The sequence below is a fragment of the Cryptomeria japonica genome, chromosome 7 (genome assembly GCF_030272615.1).
Source record: "Cryptomeria japonica chromosome 7, Sugi_1.0, whole genome shotgun sequence".
In the NCBI taxonomy this organism is placed as follows: Eukaryota; Viridiplantae; Streptophyta; class Pinopsida; order Cupressales; family Cupressaceae; genus Cryptomeria; species Cryptomeria japonica.
Genome location: NC_081411.1, coordinates 573,873,518 through 573,894,653, shown reverse-complemented (window position 1 = coordinate 573,894,653; position 21,136 = coordinate 573,873,518). Strand labels below are relative to the sequence as shown.

The window sequence follows — 21,136 nt, the reverse complement described above, 5'->3', positions numbered from 1 at the left end:
AAGTATCAACATCTCTGTGAATGAATCAAATGAGGGAGAAGTGTATGAGGAACCTTGAGCTAACCTATGGGTGTGAAAGCTAGATACAAAGGCTGCATACTCTGAAGGAAGCTTGTCCAACAAGTTATAAACCAATTGAGCATCCTTTTTGTCAATTCCACAATCCTTTAGCTTTGCTCTTAGCTCATTTGCTTTTGTGACATAATCTTGGATTGTATCAAAATCCTTGGGATCCAAAGTTGTAAGTTCACTATCAAGCTTGTAGCCCTTAATCTCATCAACTTGACCATACAATTTTTGAAAAATATCGCAAGCCTCTTTAATTGTTGTACACTTAGCAATGTGAAAAATGAGGTCATCTGATACATACTTTCTAAGAGTTCCAAGTGCCATAGCATTCTTAGTAAGCCATTCAATTTGAGCATTAGGATCAGCCTTAGGATCAACCTTAGGATCAGGTGGTGTTGTTATAGTTTCATTTACATAATGAATGAGTCTGTTTTCCATTAGTTTACTCCATGCCTTAATCTTCCATGATGCATAATTATGAGGAGTTAAAAGTGGAAATTTAGGAGAATCCATAGCACCAAAATGAAAAAACACAAGATAGAGAGAGGCACAATCACACAAGACACCCCCCCAAAATACTCAATCAAGAAACCCCCCCCAAAATGGTGATTTGGCACTTTATACTTAGTGCGTATACAATGGGCCACTTGCAAAACAAGACAAAGTGGACTTTTGATTTCAATTTACAACTTCTCAAAATGAGATATAAGAGACTTCAACAAATACTACTAGTGATCTAAACTGAGATCCAAACAAAATACAAGTACCAAATATGCCAAGAATGGCCAAATACTGAAAGTACAATTTGAACTCAAAATCACTGCAAACAAATGGCAGATTATGAAAGTAGATGAAAAATTATGCACTTTAAAAAAAATGGCACTTGAAAAGGAGGTTGTATGACCCCAAATGAAGTTACAAAATCGGGGATTAGACAGGTACAGTCATGAAAATCTATAATTTATGAAAAATTCATCCATCAAAATCAGAAAATTCTTCCACCACTTCGAAGAGCACAAAATTCTAGCCCATTTAAGAAAAAAAAATTGCACCAAAAAAGGAGCAAAATTGAGCAAGATATGGCCTTCCAAAGTTGAACTGCAAAACTAAAATGCTCAATGAGAGGGGCCTGCAAAAATTTCTTAAAAATGATGACGTCAACAAACAACAAAGTTAAATTTGACGGTCATATGGCGGTTGCCAAAACTTCACCTCCCTGCCTACGTGGCATCCGTACAGTACAGACGGATGACTGTGCAAGCTACGTGGCAGAGGTACAGTGGCAGGCTGACGTGTTTGCTGAGGTGGGCATATGTGTCGGTGTTGTTTGCTGACGAGGCAGAGGGTATCCACATGGCGGAGGACAACGGGCCCGAACCGGTGGGTGGGTACCAGTCAGTGGCAGGATCTCTTGTCAGAGGGCCGACGATGGTGGGAGGCATCGAGGTCGGGCCATGGCAGTAGTGGTCAGGAGTTGCTGGTGGTTGTGACGGTCAGCTGCTATGTGGCCGGGCCTGGAGGCGGCAGAGAACCGATGAGGTTGTCAAGGGGGTAGGTGTCGAGAGGATCTGCAGGGGCCAACCGGGAGAAACAAGTGGGAGCTGGAGGAGATACAGTGGCTTGGTGGAGTGTATGGGCAACCGGACAACTTGTAGAACCTGCAACACATGTAGGGTATGGAGATCACAGGAGGGGTCTGTGAACCCCCCCCAAAAAAAAAAATTAGTTTTTTTTTAAAAAAAAATTTCACTTATCGCTTTTTCAAAAAAATTATTTTTATTTTTTTCAAAAAATTTCCGAATTTTTTTTTGTGGAAATATATATTTTTTTGCAGAAAAAATAATTTTTAATTACGAAATCCATACAAATATAGCAAAATTGGTGAAAATTTTTCTCTCACCAAAATAGGCCAACTTTATACCAAAAATTCATGGAAACGGCCTCCTGGACTCAACCGTGATGTCCAAATCGTTGTATGACGCCCCCAAAAAATGAAGATCCCCAAATCTGAAAATTGAAGCCTCCAAAATGTCTCCAAAAGACTAATCAATGAAGCCCTATAGGCTCTGATACCATGTGAGATTTTGCCAAGATCAAGGGCTCAATGAAAAATACAATAGAGAGACAAAATAGATGATAGAAATAAACTGTATTCTATCAAGATGAAAATACTGATCAATTGGATCATCAATCGTTACATACAATGAATATGAGCCTACTTATATAGGCAAGGCTATATGGATATGTGAGCACACAAACATGACATGTGGCTCAATAAGAACCAAGGGTAGGTAGGAAATAGGTGTGGGTAGGTAGGAGAAACAATATAATATTCCACATGAGGTGGATCACCAACTGAATGTGGAATGTAACAACAAGATAAGTCCACAAAAGGTGGAAATTATCCTACACACACTATCCCAATGTGGCACAAACACCCAAGTGTCTCATACCCAAACTACTATGAAATGCATTTCATAAGTAAACTTAAGTAAGGTGTAATAATATCCAAGATGAATAATTATTTACACCAACAGAGTCTGCTGAGATCGTGATTTCCTGCACATTCTATGAAAATTTCAGGCATTGATGACATGTTGATGGAATAGCCTGTATGTCATGTATCCATGGTCTTCCCAAGAGTATATTGTATGGTAAGTCCAAGTCTAGAACTTGGCATGCTGTGTCTTTTTGCAAAGGTCCCACTCTGATGGGTAATACCACAATTCCTTTAGAGGAATGCTCTTCTTCATCATATGCTTTGATTTTTATCTTTTTTGGGGGATCAACTGCATCTTCAGAATAACCTAGAGCATGGATAAGACTCAAAGAGAAAATATTTAAGCCAGCTCCTCCATCTATTAGGACACGTTTAACAAGTGTTATATGAATGAGGACTTCAATTTGCAAGGGAGCGTTATGGGGATGTTGCAAGGAATCAATGCTTGGATATGAAGGAGACGAGCTTTGAATAAGATCCTCTGAAATAGGTTTGATGGGTATATTGTTTGGTGAGGATGCTATGGAAGATTCTTGCAAGTTTTCAAGAGGTGTAGGAATAGATGCCTTTGGAGAGTCAATTTTCTTATGGGGGGATGAACCATTGCTAGACACAGGTGCACGATTTTGATCTTCTTTAGCAAAATCCTTTAGGGATCTCTTTAAGAGTTGCATAAAAGAGTCGCCTCTCTTTGGAGATGTATTTGAATCCTTGTGAGATTTTGACATAGTTGGATTTTGATTTTGGACTTATTTGATTGCTCTAATATGTTGGCTTTTTATGTCTTCTTCTTGTATTTTGCTTTGGTATGCCATGTTGATATGATTTTCAACTATTTCGAATGTTTCTATTTCTGTTTTTGTAATCTTTCATCTCTACGCCCTAGTTAAAATGGACATATATGTGCGTTAGATATTGTGCTAGGATTCGATTGTCCCAAAATTTATTTTGATAAGTGATCAATTGTCAATGTAAATGTGATAGAGTGATATGACACGAAAAGATGATTCAAGTGTTTAAAAGTTTGCAAGTTTTTCGACCTTCGGTTTTGGAGTGCAATGATGATGATTTTGATAAAAACCAAGTCCAATAGGAACGATATATCTTACAACGTGGGACAAGATTGTCCTGACCAGACATTGTAGTTTTGTAATAGAGGATGATAGATCGTAATGAGAAACTATGTTTTGAGTGATCAGTTTATCAAAGAGGGTGATAATGCACTTTGAGATGTTAGATCTTGAACTTGTTGAAGGCGAATACTTGAAAATCTTGAGGTGTCTATTTCTAGAGTCCGATTTGATAGATGATAACCTGACCAAGCGAACCAAGAAGACAATCTAAGCACAAAATGACAGATAACAGTTGCTTATCCTCATTGTAAACTGACCAAGCAAATATGACCAATCCGAAAAAGACATGCAAGAAGACAGTTCTGGACAAACAGAGACATAAATTCGTACAACGGATTATAAAACCCTGAACAACAATTTATACAGGCTCATACGACAAACCAAAAATTTCGCACGACAAAAGACATAAACTTGTACGAGCTTTCTCACAGAACCAGACGACAAATGATGACACAAAATTCTCTACTAAGATGACTCGTACGACAATTCTCACTGGGCCAGACGATGAAAGATGACATAAAAATTTCTGCTAAACTAGCTTGTACGACAATTCTCACTGGACCGGATGATAAACTAGATGCCTCGTACGATAAACTAACAAAATCATACAACAGAGGATAGAACAAAGACAAAAACTTTGTTTGGATAGCTTTTTGATAAATGAAGTTTGATGTTTTGCTTCTGTTTTCCGATTTTTTAGATGTCTGATTTTTTGTTTTCGAGACGAAGACACAGCAAACACTTTATATGATAAGTGACCTCAAGCACAGTACGCTACCTAAGGAAGTTGGCTGAGAGAGAAAACCTTTCCTTGCAAACTTAGGTACACACTCAATAGCTAATCAGAATATGACCTTTGAGTCTCACACAATGGATTCTCAACGTCGTATTATCTGACTCCAAACGCTAATGGGGGCACGATATGGCAAGTGTCTTGGGAGAGTTACTATCTCTCTTTCACAAAGATTATCCCCCTTTCAGAGGTGAATCTGGTAGCTTCTAATCTTAATTGGAACTAGTAAGCGATTTGTTCGGCGCGTCAAGGTATAAACTCAATTAAGAGGTCTCCCAACCTTGAAAACCAAGGTTTGATATACCCAAAGGTATGGAGGAGAGCTATTCTTGAGCACTATCGTTGACTTGATTTTCATCAAATCACATTTATTTTATAGTGGGTTGGAGTACTTAGCGTTAGCCATTCCCACTTGGGTCATTCCCCTCTCATCGACCTTAATGGCTTTGGACTTATAGGCTCCATGGGAGGGCAGGCCCACTAAAGATATGCACTATTGAAAGAAAAGGATGAGTCTGGCTTTCTGATCACCTAAGAAAGGTGAGAGCATACTCGCCTATCATCAAAACACATAAGGCATGTTTGTTCATTTCCATTAGCAAAAACAAGTGTGCCTAGAAAATTTAAAGAAGACATAAAGTTTGGTTGAGTCCTCCTAGGCAACCTGCAAAATAGATACATTAGTAGTCATGATTTTTGGATGAAATGAATCTTTGACTAGCGTAATATTTGACAATCATCCTACAAAAACTAGTTAGGCTGTCGAAAAACTCACAAACAGGCTAGGGTTAGCATTAGTAATAATCAAATTGAAGCATGAAAACCCTAAAATGTAATCTGTTTTGAAAACAAAGAAACATAATTTTGTATGACAATTCTCACCTGATCGTACAACAATTCTCAACTACTCATACGAGGACACAAAGGAACTCATACAAGGCAGAAAGGGAACTCGTACAAAACTTTGAATCAGAACCGGCCAAAAACTTGGTAGATTGGAAATTTGATGATGCTAAGAGGCCAAAAATGAGATTTTCGGCCCCGCGATGGGTGCCAAAATGTCGTGCCTGTGAAGTGTCATACCTGTAGCTACAACACAAACACTCAATAGATCATTACAAGCATGGTTAGCAAATAAGAAGCAAATGAAAGATTAACCATGACAAAGTGACCTATTGCCTCCTAAGAGATGCGAGTATGGATTTGCTCTCAGATCTGGATAAGCAATCCCAGTGACTTGACTACACCTAGATGGAGGATTTGAAATGATAATGATATACAAAGATGAGATTGATAATGCTAGATTGATCTAAGAGACTAATTAAGCTAATGATATGCATGATTAAGCTATGATGATGATGTAATTAAGTTAGAAAAGAGATTGATTGAGCTACATGATTCAATAATTATGCTAGAAAATGATCAAATTAAGCTAAATCTAAGATGCAATTTCCTATAACAAAAATGCTCAAATGATATGCCTATAGTAATAATGCCTAAATTGATAATGAGATGGGATCCTTTGTGATCCAAAATGGGGGATATTTATAGGATTTCCAAAAGCAGGGGTGAGGTGGCAGGAATCAATGGTCAAGATTGAGTTTGAAAATATCAAAGGTGAAATTGGAGGAGGTTGGAGAAGAGGTTGGAGGAAGGTACACTTATCATCTCTGTGGTGACAAGTGTCAAGAAGCCTTGCTTGTAAAAGGGTGAGTGTCCAAGAGAGGAGACATGTGGCCAAAGTGCCACGTGTCTTAAGGGAAGAATATCCACACCATAGGAAGTTGGGATAAGGAGGTTAGATTGTGCAAGATAGGATAGGGTTGGTTAAACCCAAGGTAAGGTGGAATGGGTTAGGTTAAAGGGATGGTTAGGTTAGGTGGTTAGAAGTTAGGAGGCATGTGGCTAATTTGAAATTTAAAAATTAAAATAATAGGGAAAGACTAATTAATTTTCAACAACTCATAAATTGATTTGTTTTAATTAATTAGGGGATTAGAAGAATTGATTGAAATGGGGGGAAGATTTATTAATTTGAATTAATTAATCAAAGGGGACTATGGAATGAACTTAATGAATAAATCCTTAGATTTATTAATAAGTAGATGAAAGGGAGAATTGAATCAAATTGCCTAATGAATTTAATTAAATTACGAAGGGGGATTAATTAAATAATTTCTTATTTAATTAATTAATTTTAGACCATTTTTAGAATTATCTTCAAACCATTTTTAGGTGTATACACTTGCTCTTTGAGCAAATTGTTTTCCCCTTCAAGGTTATAGTTGACTTCTATAATTTTTATTAGCTTCGAGTCCTCATGTTTGTTGGAAATTGACACTCATCCAGTGGATACTAATGCATGGATAATGGATTAGGGTTGTCATTGATGGAAACTCTTCATGGAAATCCTATCCGGTTGTTATGGATTTTGGTAACTGACAGAGGGAGTGATCTGGTAATCTGTCATTGGTATCTCAGGATAAGCAGAGCACTTTTGGTCCAGAATCTTTACGATGATTGCGGTGGTCAGATTCATGAATGGGATGATAGGGCTAACATGTAGAAATCATTTTGACATCATTTGGTTGATCCACATATGTTTTAGAGATCCGATCTAAGCTGACACTTGGTTACACATTACATTGCATAATATGGATGGTCGATTTGATTAATGTTTTATTTTGTGATTGTGGATATATTTGACCGATGTAGAAGATCTTTTTGAGGTATGATATGAGCGAGTGGTGATCGAGAAACCTATTTGGCATAGTTTCACGTGTGCACTCTTGATCCGGTAGCTGACTGAGAAGAAGAATAGGATAGAGTTGCAGAGTGGTTATAGTCAGAATTTTTGCACTTAACCAGAACTCATCTAGGCATTGTTTGATGCTATTTTGGAATTCAATCATTGTAGTTATCATTGTAAATGATCTATAAGTCAGTGGACTTCCATATTGTATTTGAAACTTTGGTTCTAGGATATGTGTTTGAATGCAAGTGCATTCCCCTTTTATAATATTTATGTACTCATGATCACAGTATATGAATATTGTGGGTTCCAATCCCACCGTGGTTTTTCCCTTTCCAGGTTTCCACATAAAAAATCCTGGTGTTATGATTTTGTGATTGATTATCTTGTGTTCCTGCATTTTAATTTCTTGAATTTACTTCCGATGGTCTGCGAATAAGTTTGAAAATTTATTTACTGGTAGAATATTGATTCACCCCCCCTCTTAGTGTTCCTTGATTCCAACAATTGGTATCAAATCCTAGTTCCTTCGAGGAAGCCTAACCACTTGAGGAAGGTCCGAGAGATTGAATCAATGAACTCTGGTTTGCAGAGACAACTTTGTGTGGAACTTTAGGATCTTGATGCAGCAAGAAATGAAATAAGTTCCTTAAAGAGAAACTTAAGTGCAACTGAAGACTTCATTAATGATTTGAAAGATCAAGTCAACACTTATGTTGTATTGAAGAATGAGATGCAATCCATTGTGATGAAGTTGACTAAGGAGATTGAAGATCGTAAGAAGAGTGAAAAAAGTTTTGACTAAATCATTGAAAGATAGATTAGATGAATGCTTTAGGCTTACCTATGAGAATGATCATTTGAAGCTTGAGTTGACACAATCAGGGAATGATGGTCAAGAACTTGAAAGACAGATTGTTGACCTAAGAGAAGAACTTGCTACTATAAAAGAATATAAAGACAAATTTAATGTTAGCTCAGCAAGGCTGGATGAGATGTTGGATAGTCAGAGACATGGAAAAAATATGAGAGGACTTGGATATGAGAAAGGATAATCCTCTGGTTCTTGACAGAGGAATGCGAAGCCTAATCATTAGAAGAGAAAGAATACTCTGGTAAGACAACCTAATGCCTATAAGTTCAATGCTAGATGTTTTACTTTCAATAAATTTGGTCATATGGCAAATCAATGCAGAAATAGGGTGAATAATATGAACAATGGTCCTACCTTTACCGATTAGTGTTTCATATGCAATAATTTTGGTCACAAGTCAAACATGTGCAGAACAGTAATGAATAATTTTTATAATAATAGATGTTATGCTTGTGGGATGTTTGGACATATCTCTAACCAATGCAGGATGAGACCAAATCAAATGAATTTCAGACCTATGTAGAGAAATGTTGTTTGTTGTGCATGCAGCAAAACCAGTCACACTGTGAAGTATTGTAGAAGCAAGAATATGAATAAGAATGCTTTGGTAAACAAGAACAAAGCTGATGAAAAAGGCAAGGCAAAGGTAGAAGAGATCAAGAACAAGCATGAGAAGGTGTGGGTCAATAAAGATGAATCCAAGGCAACCAGTGGATCTGCACCTGAGTTCAGTGCAGGATCTTCATCCAGTAACTAAGGCATTTGGCCTTAGGGGGTGGCATCGTCATGCAAAATCCTGCAGAACCCCCTAAAGAGGTTTGTGATCGATCAAGGTTGATTATAGATGCTTGGAGATAATTATCCAAAATTCATCATACCAATATTGGAATCCAGTGGACTGGATTATGTTGAACAGGACATCTAGTTGAACTTTATAATTGCATTTATATCAACTTAAAGTTAGGGTTTGCATAGTTATAAAGGGAAAAGTATGAATCATTTCTCACATTGCAAGCGGAGAGTTGAAGCTGCAGAGTGGAGCAAACCTAGTTTCAAGGCGATTAGAAGGCTTGAGGTGATTCGACAAGAAGTTCTTATGCATCCGACAGGAGAAAAAGGTATTTACTGAAGCGTGTTCATCCTTTGAACCCTAAATTTCTTGAAATGGCATCTTCTTTTGTTGATACACCTTTGGTAGTATAAACTTTTGAGCGTGCAAGGCTGCAATTTAAAAGACATTTATTTAAATCTATTGAGGATGATCCCAATGGTTCTTTTTCATCTATGCCATACAGAGTTCTTCATGTTGACAATGTTAGGGCATGCATTCACTGTAAAATTGAGGAAACCGGAAGTAAGGATATTTTAACCTTGTATACTGAGCACATAATGGATGAAGTTGGAAACCCCAAACTGAAATATGCACAATTATAGAAGAAGGGTTTCATGCAATTTGTTCACTTTCTGATGTTTGATGAGGATGAATGGGTAAGATACATTTTGATCCGTGTTTATGATGAATTCATATGGCTAGATAGACCTTATAAGATAACCAAGCAGGCCATACATGCAGTCACATGTCTGCACCAAACTGGTGGAAAACCTAATTTGAGGAAGGTAACAAAACCAACCATCACAAAACTAACCGGTGCTCAATATGACAACAGGTCAATGACAATTGATGATATCTCAGAGCATGATGTAAAATTTGCATCAATGATTATTGGGTACAAAGTTTATCAATCTAGCAGATTGAATTCGGTCTCTGATACTGCAATATATGCAACCTATCAGATGGTGAAAGAAGATATGCAATATGACTTGTGCATAGTTCTTCTTGAAGATCTCCTAAGAAATTTGAAGAAAATCAAATCAAACAAGAAGCATGCTTTCAAATTCAGTTCATTAATTATCTGTGTTGCACTATACTTCATGAATGAAATCCCCAGAATAGGCAGGGTCCAATGGACATTTGACTTGCCAGTAGCCACTCAGATCAAACAAGGTTTGCAAAGTTTGGGAAATAAAGAGGAATCAAACAACAGTCCTATGGAGTTTCTTCAAAACTTTCCAAGGCAGAATGAAGAATAGGGAAAGGATCCCTAAGGAAATAGTGGACAAATATGCTGACACTATCTGTTTCATGGTCGATAAGGACCAATGCCATACAAAGGTAGTAGAGCCAAGGATAGTATGGATAATGCCAATGGGCTATGAGGTTTATTCTTAAACTCTTGAAGGCTATGCTCAACATCTTTTGAGCAAACCGGTTGACACTTGAGAACCAAAATTTGCTACATACAAAGAAAAAGATATGGAATTGCATAAGAAGTTCACTTAGCCCGAAAGAAAAAGAAAGGTAACAAAAATGGTTGAGGCTATGGCTGAACAGATGGGTTTACTAGAGAAGCTATCAAGAAATCCAAGGAGAAGAAGGCTCAGATGGAAGTAGAGGAGAAATCAAAGAAGCCTAATACTGAACCGATTCCCTCCAAGACAAAGCCTAAGGAGACTAAGTCTTCTCCTACTTCGGTGAGGCCATCTCCTCATTCAACAACTCAAAGCTCATCCAGCAAAGCAGTACTGAAAAAGAAGCTTAAACTAAAAAGAACTTATGTCATTGTATCTCCTATTGAATCTAAGACATAGTCAGACGAGGAAGCTGAGAAAGAAAAGAAGAAAGGAGAATTTGTCATAGTGGTTAGGAAATCACAGTCTAGTGGTGCACAACAAAGCAAGAAGTCAAAATCAGAACCTGCTCTAACCGATAGGCCAAAAAGAGGAAGAAAGCTAAGGACAGAGCTTGATGAAGAACTTGAATCTGACAAGGTGGAAGGTAAATATACCATCATTTCCCAATTGACTACAAAATAATTGATTGATGAAATAGTTATTGATGGTAATCTCAAGAATATTAGTGCATACTATGAAAATCTTGATGAGAATGATTAGAGGGAAATTGAGGAAGTTGTTGTGTTCTATTTGCATAACTTCAGCAAATCATTAATTGAGTTAGAACGTAGCATTCCAAAAGATCTATATAATATTCTTGATGCTAGAAGGCTAAATGCAAGCCGAGTACATAAAGAAATGAACGAACATGAATTGATCAATATCAGTGCTTGTATTTCACAAGAAGAAGTTGATAGACTCGTGGAGCAAGCCAACAATAAGGAATTCATAAGAAAAAAAGGAGTAAACAAGATTATGATTGGCAGGGTTGAGGAAGTCATAAAAGAAATTGAAGAGATGTGGAAAAGGTTCTTAAAGAATAATCAGGTTCCAATCAACCCCAAGTTTGATGATGTCTCTCAGAAGGAAGATACTTCCCCTCCAAAAGTATAGGCAGGTGCTCCTAGTAATCTGCAGGGTGAAACTCAGACAAAGGCAGATCCGGAAGTTTGGGCCAATATAACCCTTGATGCAAAGGACAGTCAAAATCCTCAGGCTGACAAGGGCAACCCAAAGATGGTGGAAGGGAAAGTTGAAGAAGCCAAAGAGACACCAAAAGATGTTACTGCACCAAGTGGTGACACCAGTGCAAAGGTTGAAGGAAAAGAGGAGTCTGAGAAGGACAAGGTATAGGATAAGGGTGAAGAGGTGAATAAGGGAAAGCAAAAAAATTGATGATGTCCTGGTAATCATGGCAATTGACACACCAAAGGACAAAGGAAAAAGGATTTTAACTCAAATCTCCATCAATTTTGATGGACCTCTTGACATGGGACAGATGTCTTTGGCTGAAAGGTCGATGGTTGTTGCAGTAGTCTAGGCTCAAGCTAGTCAGAACTTGGTTAAGTCTGAGAGTGAGGACAAAAAGTTTATTGAGATGTTTGTAAGTGTTTTGCAAAAGGTGGTACCGAAACTACAATTAGATCCAAACTCTAACACCTCCGATAGGTTGTTACAGTTGATCAACAATATCAGTACTAATTTTGAATCATTGGAAAAGGCAACCACCAAGCGAGTATTGGACAAATTCAAGGAGGTGTGTATACAGACTTTTTGGAAGATGATTGAAGATGACAAGGTCAGATTGAATAAAGGACTACAGACAATCTCTGAGGCATTGAGTGAAGGAGGAAAGATATATAAGTCATGTCTTATATTGCCTAAATTCACATCAAATATAGACAAGAAGATCAGTGTTTGCCAGGGAAAGCTTGATAGTATATCTCAGTCGTCTGACTCCAATGTAGCCCTTACCAATAGTATAGAAGGACAAATGATGGCTCTAATTGATCAAATCTCAAGCCTAAATACAGAACATGATAGATACTGAGGTGGGTTGGTGAACTCTGAAACCTTATTGCCCCCCAGATGGACACCATGCTGAGAAACAAAGTAGATTGCATGAAGACAATGGTACAACCAGTTTCGACAGAATTGAAAGATGTGGAAATATATGCTTATGTTTTCAGTGCTTTCATTACAATTTTGGACAACTTGAAGAATGGGTGGGATACACACTTAGGATTTTTGAAGACTCTTTTTTTAGATATCTTTAAGTATGTATATAATATAAATTTTGTGCAACACCCCAACTTTGGCATTGTTGTCAAAGGGGGAGAGTAGAGTGAAAAATATATCAGTTTTTGTTCTAAGGTGGAGTCTCATTAATTTTGATCTAGTATACAGGTTGACTCATCACTTAGTCATTTTTCATGAGTATTGCCATCCATACCAAAGGGGGAGATTGTTGGCAATTGACACTCATCAGGTGGATGCTAATGCATGGATAATGGATTAGGGTTGTCATTGATGGAAAATCTTCATGGAAATCCTATCCGGTTGTTATGGATTTTGTTAACCAGCAGAGGGAGTGATCCGGTAATCTGTCACTAGTATCTCAGGATAAGCAGAGCACTTTTGGTCTAGAATCTTTGCAGTGATTGTGGTGGTCAGATTCGTGCATGGGATGATAGGGCTGACATGTAGAAATCATTTTGACATCATTTGGTTGATCCGCATATGTTTTAGAGATCCGGTCTAAGTTGACACTTGGTTACACGTTACATTGCATAATATGGATGGTCAATTTGATGAATGTTTTATTTCGTGATTGTAGATATATATGACTGATGTAGAAGATCTGTTTGAGGTATGATATGAGAGAGTGGTGATTGATAAACCTATTTGGCATAGTTTCATGTGCCCACTCTTGATCTGGTAGCTGACTGAGAAGAAGAATGGGACAGAGTTGCAGAGTGGTTACAGTCAGACTTTTTGCACTTAACCAGAACTCATCCAGGCATTGTTTGATGCTATTTTAGAGTTCAATCATTGTAGTTATCATTGTAAATGATCTGTAAGTCAGTGGGACTTCCATATTGTATTTGAAACTTTGGTTCTAGGATATGTGTCTAAATGCAAGTGCATTCCCCTTTTATAATATTTATGTACTCATGATCACAGTATATGAATATTGTGGGTTCCAATCCCACCGTGGTTTTTCCCTTTCCAGGTTTCCACATAGTGTATGACGTGCGCATCAAAAAAGTCATAGTCAGATTTAGTATTTTGACAAATTCTTTGGCATAAAGATAGTTAAGAGTGACCACTAGAAGATGTGTATTTTTTCATAATTTTTTTTGAGTATTTTTCTTTTATGATTTTTCCAATCGAGCACATCCTAAAAATTAGGTACCTATTCGTGCGTGAAGCATAACTTGCACAAAAAAAAAAGAAAATACAATTTATTTTTTTAAATTGTAAAGAATCAAGTGCACTACAATAATATATAACGTTTTTTAAATTTGGATAAGTATATCAAAAGTTATTAAAAAATGGCACACGTATGTCTGTGAGAACTATGGAGACACTGGTAAAAGAAATTCAATAATAATATGTTATTGTTGTTCAAGTTTTAAAAAAATGATATGGTTAGAAAGCTCAGAAGATGGATGAAAATATGGTGACAATTTTAGAAATACCCACTTGATGAAGTATAAACCCGATGATGACAAAGTCAAGAAACCAATTTGATAAAATAAAACATGTCAAAAAGGAGGGAAATGGAGGGAAATCAAACTTCCAACCTATAGCTTTATCATCCAGGCCTGTTTCCAAGCCTAAATAGTCAAAAGTGTGTATGGGGTACCTATGGTATAAGAAGCGCGTACGAGGTACCTATGGTAGAAGAAGCGTGTACGGGGTACTTTTGTTTAAAATTTGGGAGTCTGTATAATATGATATTGTATATATAATATGTATATATACATATAATATATAATTTATATATAATATATAATATGTATATATACATATAATATATAATTTATATATAATATATAATATATATGTGTATATAATATATATGTATATAATAATATATAATATATTAAGTATATATATACACACATATGTGTGTGTATGTGTATTGTCTCTCTCTCTCTCTCTCTCTCTCTCTCTCTCTCTCTCGCCCTCTCCCTCTACCTCCCTCCCTTTTCTTTCATTTTTTCTTTACTACAAATAGCGTGTACAGGGTACTGAGCCTATTAGTTCGCTGCCCTGCCATAACATTTTTAAGGCGTAGGAGCTTGTACACACTAATTATGAGTTCTAAGTATGTACAGGGTGAAAAAAAATACTATTGGGCTTGCCAACATTTTAGGGACTAACAACGCGTACGTGGTTATTAATATATCGCGTAAGTAGTACTTGGACATAGTTTTATTTTCCCAAGAGCCTCAATGGCCTCAAAAGAAGTTTTTGAGGTCGTTGAAGGCTCCACTGCAACTGTGTCTGCACTTATATCACTGTTTTATACATAGAAGTAAATGAATTTTTTTGTTTTTGCATGATTTCAAATAATTGAATTGTTATTCTTATTAGTTTTGTCAATATTATTGTGATTGTTTAATAGTTTTGATTCAAAAAAATAATGATAAGATGCATATTTATGGTTATTTGTTTGTTTATGAAGTTTTGTTTACATATATATGTAATATGATTCTATTTACAACAATTGATATCAACCATGGGAAAGAACAAGTGAGGAACATGGAACAACGAGAGGCTGAAAAGGAAAGACAAATGCAGCGTATGAAGAAATTACGTGACATAAGAACAATGGGAGAAGAAGGTATGTCATCCTCAACATCTCAATTTGATTTACCAAACAAACATAATGCACCTAATGCAATTGAAGATGAGACATTTGATTTACTGTATGAACCTAATGCAATTGAAAAATAGACCACATTGAATAATCAATTAAATGATGAACATACACCTGCTCTATTTGATGAATTGAATGTACATAATGCACCGATGTTAACACCTCCTAGAATCATTCGTAGGAAACCAAATTATCTAATTGACATTGATGAGAATATATTGAAGCCAATGCCCAATAAAATGAATGAATGAACTTGTAGGAGAATGGTTAAAAGAATATGGTAAAACTATTTTGAAAATATAAATCAAACCGCAAGATGTCAATTAATTGTTCAAATGATTAAAATTTTGAATTTTAGAGAGACAATGAAAAGTCTAGGGCTAAGATCATTTGAAAGTAACAACGAAAGAACTATTGTGAGAAATCTATTTGATGCATATCAAGCTATTGGTTCAAAATCACGTACTAAAGATTCTACTATCACTCGACGTGTCATTACATCAACCATAATGAGCAAGAAAATATAAAAAAGATAGTTTGATAAGCAAAAAAAGTAAGTCATTAAACTTTAGTAGAACAACAATAAGTAAATAATTAAAAAGGCGAGAAAAAATAGAGGAACCTAACAATAATTCTCTTTGGGCATTCTCGGGTAGACTACCACGCAAAAACAAGGTTGTTATTGATGCACTAAGAACATTAATTGAATTTTTTTGGCATGACAACACAAGAGTTTCGCCCAACCAAAGAGATGTTGTTAGAAGGCGAATCGAGTTTAAAAATTGTGATCCACATGCCAACACTATTTGGATATGACTCAAACAAAATTTTATGAAAGATTCCTTGAAAAGTTTCCTCAAATAAGAATTTCTCAAAGATTTTTTGAAATGGAAAAACCTTTTTATATTAAGATTAATCATGTATGAACCACGTGTTTTTGTAGGATGCATATTGAATTTTCCATGCACTATGATATTTTTCATCATATTTGTTCTACTTTGCACACTAACGATGTTTTGCAGGAATGCAATATACAAGCACCTCCTAAGTCGGTAAGATAATTTATTTCAAGTGTGCTATGTAGTAGACATGGTGGTTGCATTTATTTTAAGATACCTTGTTTGGAAGGTTCTTGTGCTATATGTGGTGGTTTACAATATTTATCAGGATGTGTACATTTGAAGAGCACAATCCATCAAAGTTTGACAATTTTTTGGACTCGGGGCACTTGAGAGATTGCATTGGTAGGGTATGACTCTTGATGTTCCAATGATTTGGGATGCATGAGAGGAGCATGCCTAGCATAAAATTTCCCAACTGGACGTTCTCTTGATGTTGGTTTGTGCACAGGATGAACCAAATCAATTCTAGCCTATCTTGCAACTTTGCATTGCATGTAACTCACGATTTTTGCAGTAGGCGAAAAAATGCTACTAATCAAAAATGGATCTGAGTCATCAAAAATTAGATAGGACATTGTAGAGGAGACTCACACAACCCCACAGGTTCAAATGGATCGATCATATGTCTCCTAGATTGGAAGAAACTATCTGTCAAAGTTTTATTATTTTTTGGACTCAGGGCACTTGAGAGATCGCGTCGGTAGGGTATGACTCTGGACGTTCCGATGCTTTGGGATGCACGAGAGGAGCATGCCTAGTGTAAAAATTCCCAACCAGACATGCTTGTGATGTCAGTTTGTGCACACGATGAACGAAATCAATTCTAGCCTATCTTGCAACTTTGCGTTGCATGCAATTGACAGTTTTTGCAGTAGGCAAAAAATGCTACCAATTGAAAATGGCTCTAATTCATCAAAAACTAAGATAGACCATTATAGAGGAGCCTCACGTGACCCCACAGGTTCAAACAGATTGATCACATGTGTCCTAGATTGGAAGAAATAATCCGTCAAAGTTTGACAATTTTTTGGACTCAGGGCACTTGAGAGATCTCGTCGGTAGGGTATGACTCTCGACGTTCAGATGCTTTGGGATGCATGAGAGGAGAATGCCTAGTGTAAGCCTACCCACTGGGACATGCTCGTGACATTGGTTTGTTCACATGACAAAACAAATCAATTCTAGCCTATCTTGCAACTTTGACAACAACTGAGCAAATTTTACATCTTTTATCCAAATGAAGCCAAACTTTGACAGCTTTGACAACTCTGATGATAATTGAGAAACTTTTACATCATCCAAATGACCCCAAACATGAGAACCAAAATTTGATCATTGCGAGCATGAGGGTGCTCTCGCACCACAAACATATTGTTGTTTATATTCATATTGTCAATTTTTGTTGTTTATATTCATATTGTTGATTACATAGGCAAATATTCATTTAAATTTATGAAAGGGAAACTACCAAATACAATGAATACACAATAATTAATTGAATACAAGGATTTTTGTAGGGTTAATTCAACATTTTAAATTTTTTATCATATCATATTCCATGATTGCAATGTTTTATATCATAGATTTTTGTTGTTTATATTCATATTGTTGATTACATAGGAAAATGATCAATTAACCTTATAAAAGGACAACCATGAAATACAACGAATACACAATAATGAACCTAGTACACATTTATTGGATTGAATATCAACATTTATATATATATCAAAAAAAGGCATGTCTGCCAAGTCAATACAAGTATTACAAAAATGTGGCATATGCCATGTCCAAATCAATATACAATAAAAAAATTAGAATATATCTACATGTATTAGTCATTATATGACCACAACTAACACTATATGATCCTAAACTTGTGGTGGATCATCAAAATCAAGCCTCTTCGATGCAATACACGGCTCTATAAATGGTTGCAAAACCACAATTCAAAAGCCAAGTTAGAATTCTTTCGTAGAAAATAGTTCACAATTAACAACATAACTATGTATTTAACTATAATTCCTTTGCAATTGAAATGTAGATTACCTCATCGGCTGATCTCAGAGCTAATGTCTTCACTCTCCTCTCCTTGTCACTCTTAGGAGTTTTCTTGAAGACAAACTTAAAAGGATCCACATTATGGCTGAACCGCGAAGGGGGCTATTGTAGATTAAATGTACAATTAATAAAATGTACTAATATAAATACATCAAAAACACTTAAAAGCTATAATATAGAGAACAATGACGTACTGATGCCTGAGATGCTTCTCCAATGGACTAAGGATGGCTCACCATCGATGGAGAAACTGTCACTATTACCTATACAAAAAATGATCAAATATTAAATACAATTAATATAATGATAAGTATTGTAGGTTAAAAACAATTAATGTAATATATCAAACAAAAGTGTACTGGATCCTGAGATGCTTCTCTAGTGCATGGAGGAGGGCTTGCCATTGATGAAGCAACTATGGATATTTCCTATATGAAAAATTATAAGATTATAATTTATCACAAGTTCACATGTACACGTCCATATAATCATGAAATCAATAAAATAAAGTAGAGATACATACCTCTGCCCCCTCTCGATCCACGGGCGAATAAGGTGCATTCAACAAATCCACATAGCTCAATGGCCGCTATACATGTAAAATAGACAAAAAACACTAATTAATCTACAAATCCCAACTAAGACAATTTCAACATTTTAAAACAATTGTACAACTAAAAATGTGTTCAATTACCTTCTTCCCACGTTTTGGCATCTTCGAGGAATTCTTTTGCTTAGGACAAGGCCTAGACGTGGAGGGGGTACCCTAAAAAAAAAAAATTAACATGAGATATTAGTATAGATAATATATTAAACATAATTTTAAAAATATAAAATGAAATGACTTGCATGTTCCATCAAAACAATACATAAAAAGGGGTTTACAAAATATGATACCGTATAGCCTTGTAGGCCAAAATCGATCACTGAGAGTGTGATGTCATCAATCTGGGACATTTGGTCTGCTGTCGACACCTATAAACCAAAATTTGGACCAAGCATTAAAGATAGTTAGTATATCTTGTAATTTTTTTGAATTCAAAGTGTACTATTATGTTTTAACATGTTACAAAATTTATACCTCATGCATCGAAGTTGCAGCTGTAGTAACTGCAGGAGGAGTATGGGATACTGTGTAGCTACATCCTGAAATGCATATTATTTGTATCAATTTAAATTGATGTATAAATGAAAATTCATTTATGTAATTACAAATTTAAAGTGACTGATAAATAAAATGCTATGAATTCAAATCAACACACTTGTGTCTGCGGTTGATGGGAAAACAACATCTCCATCAACTCCTCTATCAGCGCCACATCTTCAGCCATGCGGGTCTGACATCTACTCCCGCAAATCATGCATGATTGAGATGTGGATCTATCTGCAGCAGTCACGTCATCCGTCCCTGAGCAGCTGACACACACATGCTGAATGGGCTCTATGTCGCCACCTGGAGCAATTAATGGCTCATCATCCAGTATAAGAGGGTGTGCTAACTGTGTCCAATGATGGATGATGGCACCAGTCAATGTAGTAGCCACTTGAAGAGTTTGTAGCTCCATCGACTCTTTCAGCTCTACTAGGACAACTTGATGCACCTTGGGTTTGGGTGCTAGGGGGCGACGACTCTCCAAGGCTACCCACCTATGGGCTCCAGGTCTACCTTGGGCAGAGCCGCCACCTCTACCATAGAACTCTCTCTTGTCAAAATAGTTTGGACGCACATTGAGGACAAACTCACGGTATACTTTTCTCAAAAAATACAATGGCAACTCATAATTATTACAAGGTGGATCATCAAAGACCATCCACCACCTCTTCCAAAAAAGATTCTTCATCTGCACATTGGTACACCAATGTATGGGAAACCTCTTTGTATTAAGAGGTAACGACTGACCAATTTTAGGATCAACAAAAATGGCACATATTTGTTGTTTACTAATATTTTTTTTTTTCACTCCCTCGTATGATAACCCACCAGCATAGTATTGATGACACATATCCCTAAAGTTTCCCCATTTTGTAATTTGTGTGGAAACGGTTGTGGCACCACTAGCTAATTTTTCTAGGCTAGTGGCGAGGGATTTATGATGCTCAAGCTCAGATGTTTTCAATTTATTAATCAGTCTATTTATTTTAGACATGTTTTTCCCTAACTAATTAATCAATTGCTCCTATGTTTCAGGTGTATGGTCAAAAGGAGGAACTAGAGGTGTATCTTGTGGGTTTTGTTCGGAGTTTTCAGGAGGTGCATTTTGTTGTTGTTGTTGTGGATTATTAGAATCTGGGTTTCGAAACAAAAAATAAAAAAACCTAATCAAAATAAACAAAATTAAATTCAAAACATAAAACAAATTGAATAAATGATCCATAGCGTTTGGTGGAGAAATGTGGCAGCCCGTTTGCGGTTTCATGGAGGAAAATGAGGAAAAAATACCGTGGTCATGGGAAAATAAGACCTAGTCATTTTTTAAAAAACTTTTTTTGACAGGTACCACATACGCGGTCTTTTAGGGCTTATGAACGCGTACACACTCACTTTCCTAAAAGCAGCGCGTATGCGCTAACTTTCCTAAAGACAACGTGTACGCGCTCACTTTCCTAAAGACAACGCATACACACTCACTTTCCTAAAGACAACGCGTACACACTCACTTTCCTAAAGACAATGCGTACGTAGTATCTTTTTTTTTAGGCTCGAGAATAATGGACCTAAGCACATACGCAGTGATTTCAAATTTTAGAACCGTGTATGTGCTGCTTGTTTTTCCATGTTTTTTTTTGGTGGTGTCCACTTTTTTGATCACCATCTTTGTGCACATACCCCCTGGTGTTATGATTTTGTGGTTGATTATCTTGTGTTCCTACATTTTAATTTCTTGCATTTTCTTCCGGTGGTCTGAGAATAAGTTTAAAAAATTATTTACCT

General features: G+C 36.4%; 1 protein-coding gene and 1 long non-coding RNA gene across 3 annotated transcripts; one reads left to right on the top strand and one right to left on the bottom strand.

Annotated features, from left to right (window-relative positions):
• The first annotated feature begins 1,259 nt into the window (after positions 1-1,259).
• On the top strand, positions 1,260-11,706 carry LOC131073083 (uncharacterized). Its single transcript, XM_059208795.1, has 6 exons — positions 1,260-1,373; positions 9,137-9,239; positions 10,514-10,653; positions 10,771-10,957; positions 11,138-11,400; positions 11,491-11,706. Exons 1-6 carry the CDS (start codon positions 1,260-1,262, stop codon positions 11,704-11,706), a joined length of 1,023 nt encoding a protein of 340 aa, XP_059064778.1.
• Positions 11,707-17,895: 6,189 nt separating this feature from the next.
• On the bottom strand, positions 17,896-18,852 carry LOC131073107 (uncharacterized). Of its 2 annotated transcripts, XR_009112824.2 has the most exons (4): positions 18,728-18,852; positions 18,399-18,467; positions 18,193-18,306; positions 17,896-18,067 (listed from the first exon to the last, which is right to left on the bottom strand). It is a non-coding gene; the product is annotated as an uncharacterized LOC131073107 (long non-coding RNA). The 2 variants fall into 2 exon arrangements; XR_009358358.1 differs by having other exon boundaries at positions 18,193-18,467.
• Between the last annotated feature and the right edge of the window lie 2,284 nt (positions 18,853-21,136).

What these genes read in the sequence shown, in the direction of transcription:
- LOC131073083 (XM_059208795.1), top strand. Translation starts at nt 1,260, where the DNA reads ATGGCGGTTGCCAAAACTTCACCTCCCTGCCTACGTGGCATCCGTACA. An exon ending in CTAAGTCTTCTCCTACTTCG is followed by an intron (nt 10,654 to 10,770) that starts GTGAGGCCATCT and finishes TCTAAGACATAG; the next exon opens with TCAGACGAGGAAGCTGAGAA. An exon ending in GGTTCTTAAAGAATAATCAG is followed by an intron (nt 11,401 to 11,490) that starts GTTCCAATCAAC and finishes AGTAATCTGCAG; the next exon opens with GGTGAAACTCAGACAAAGGC.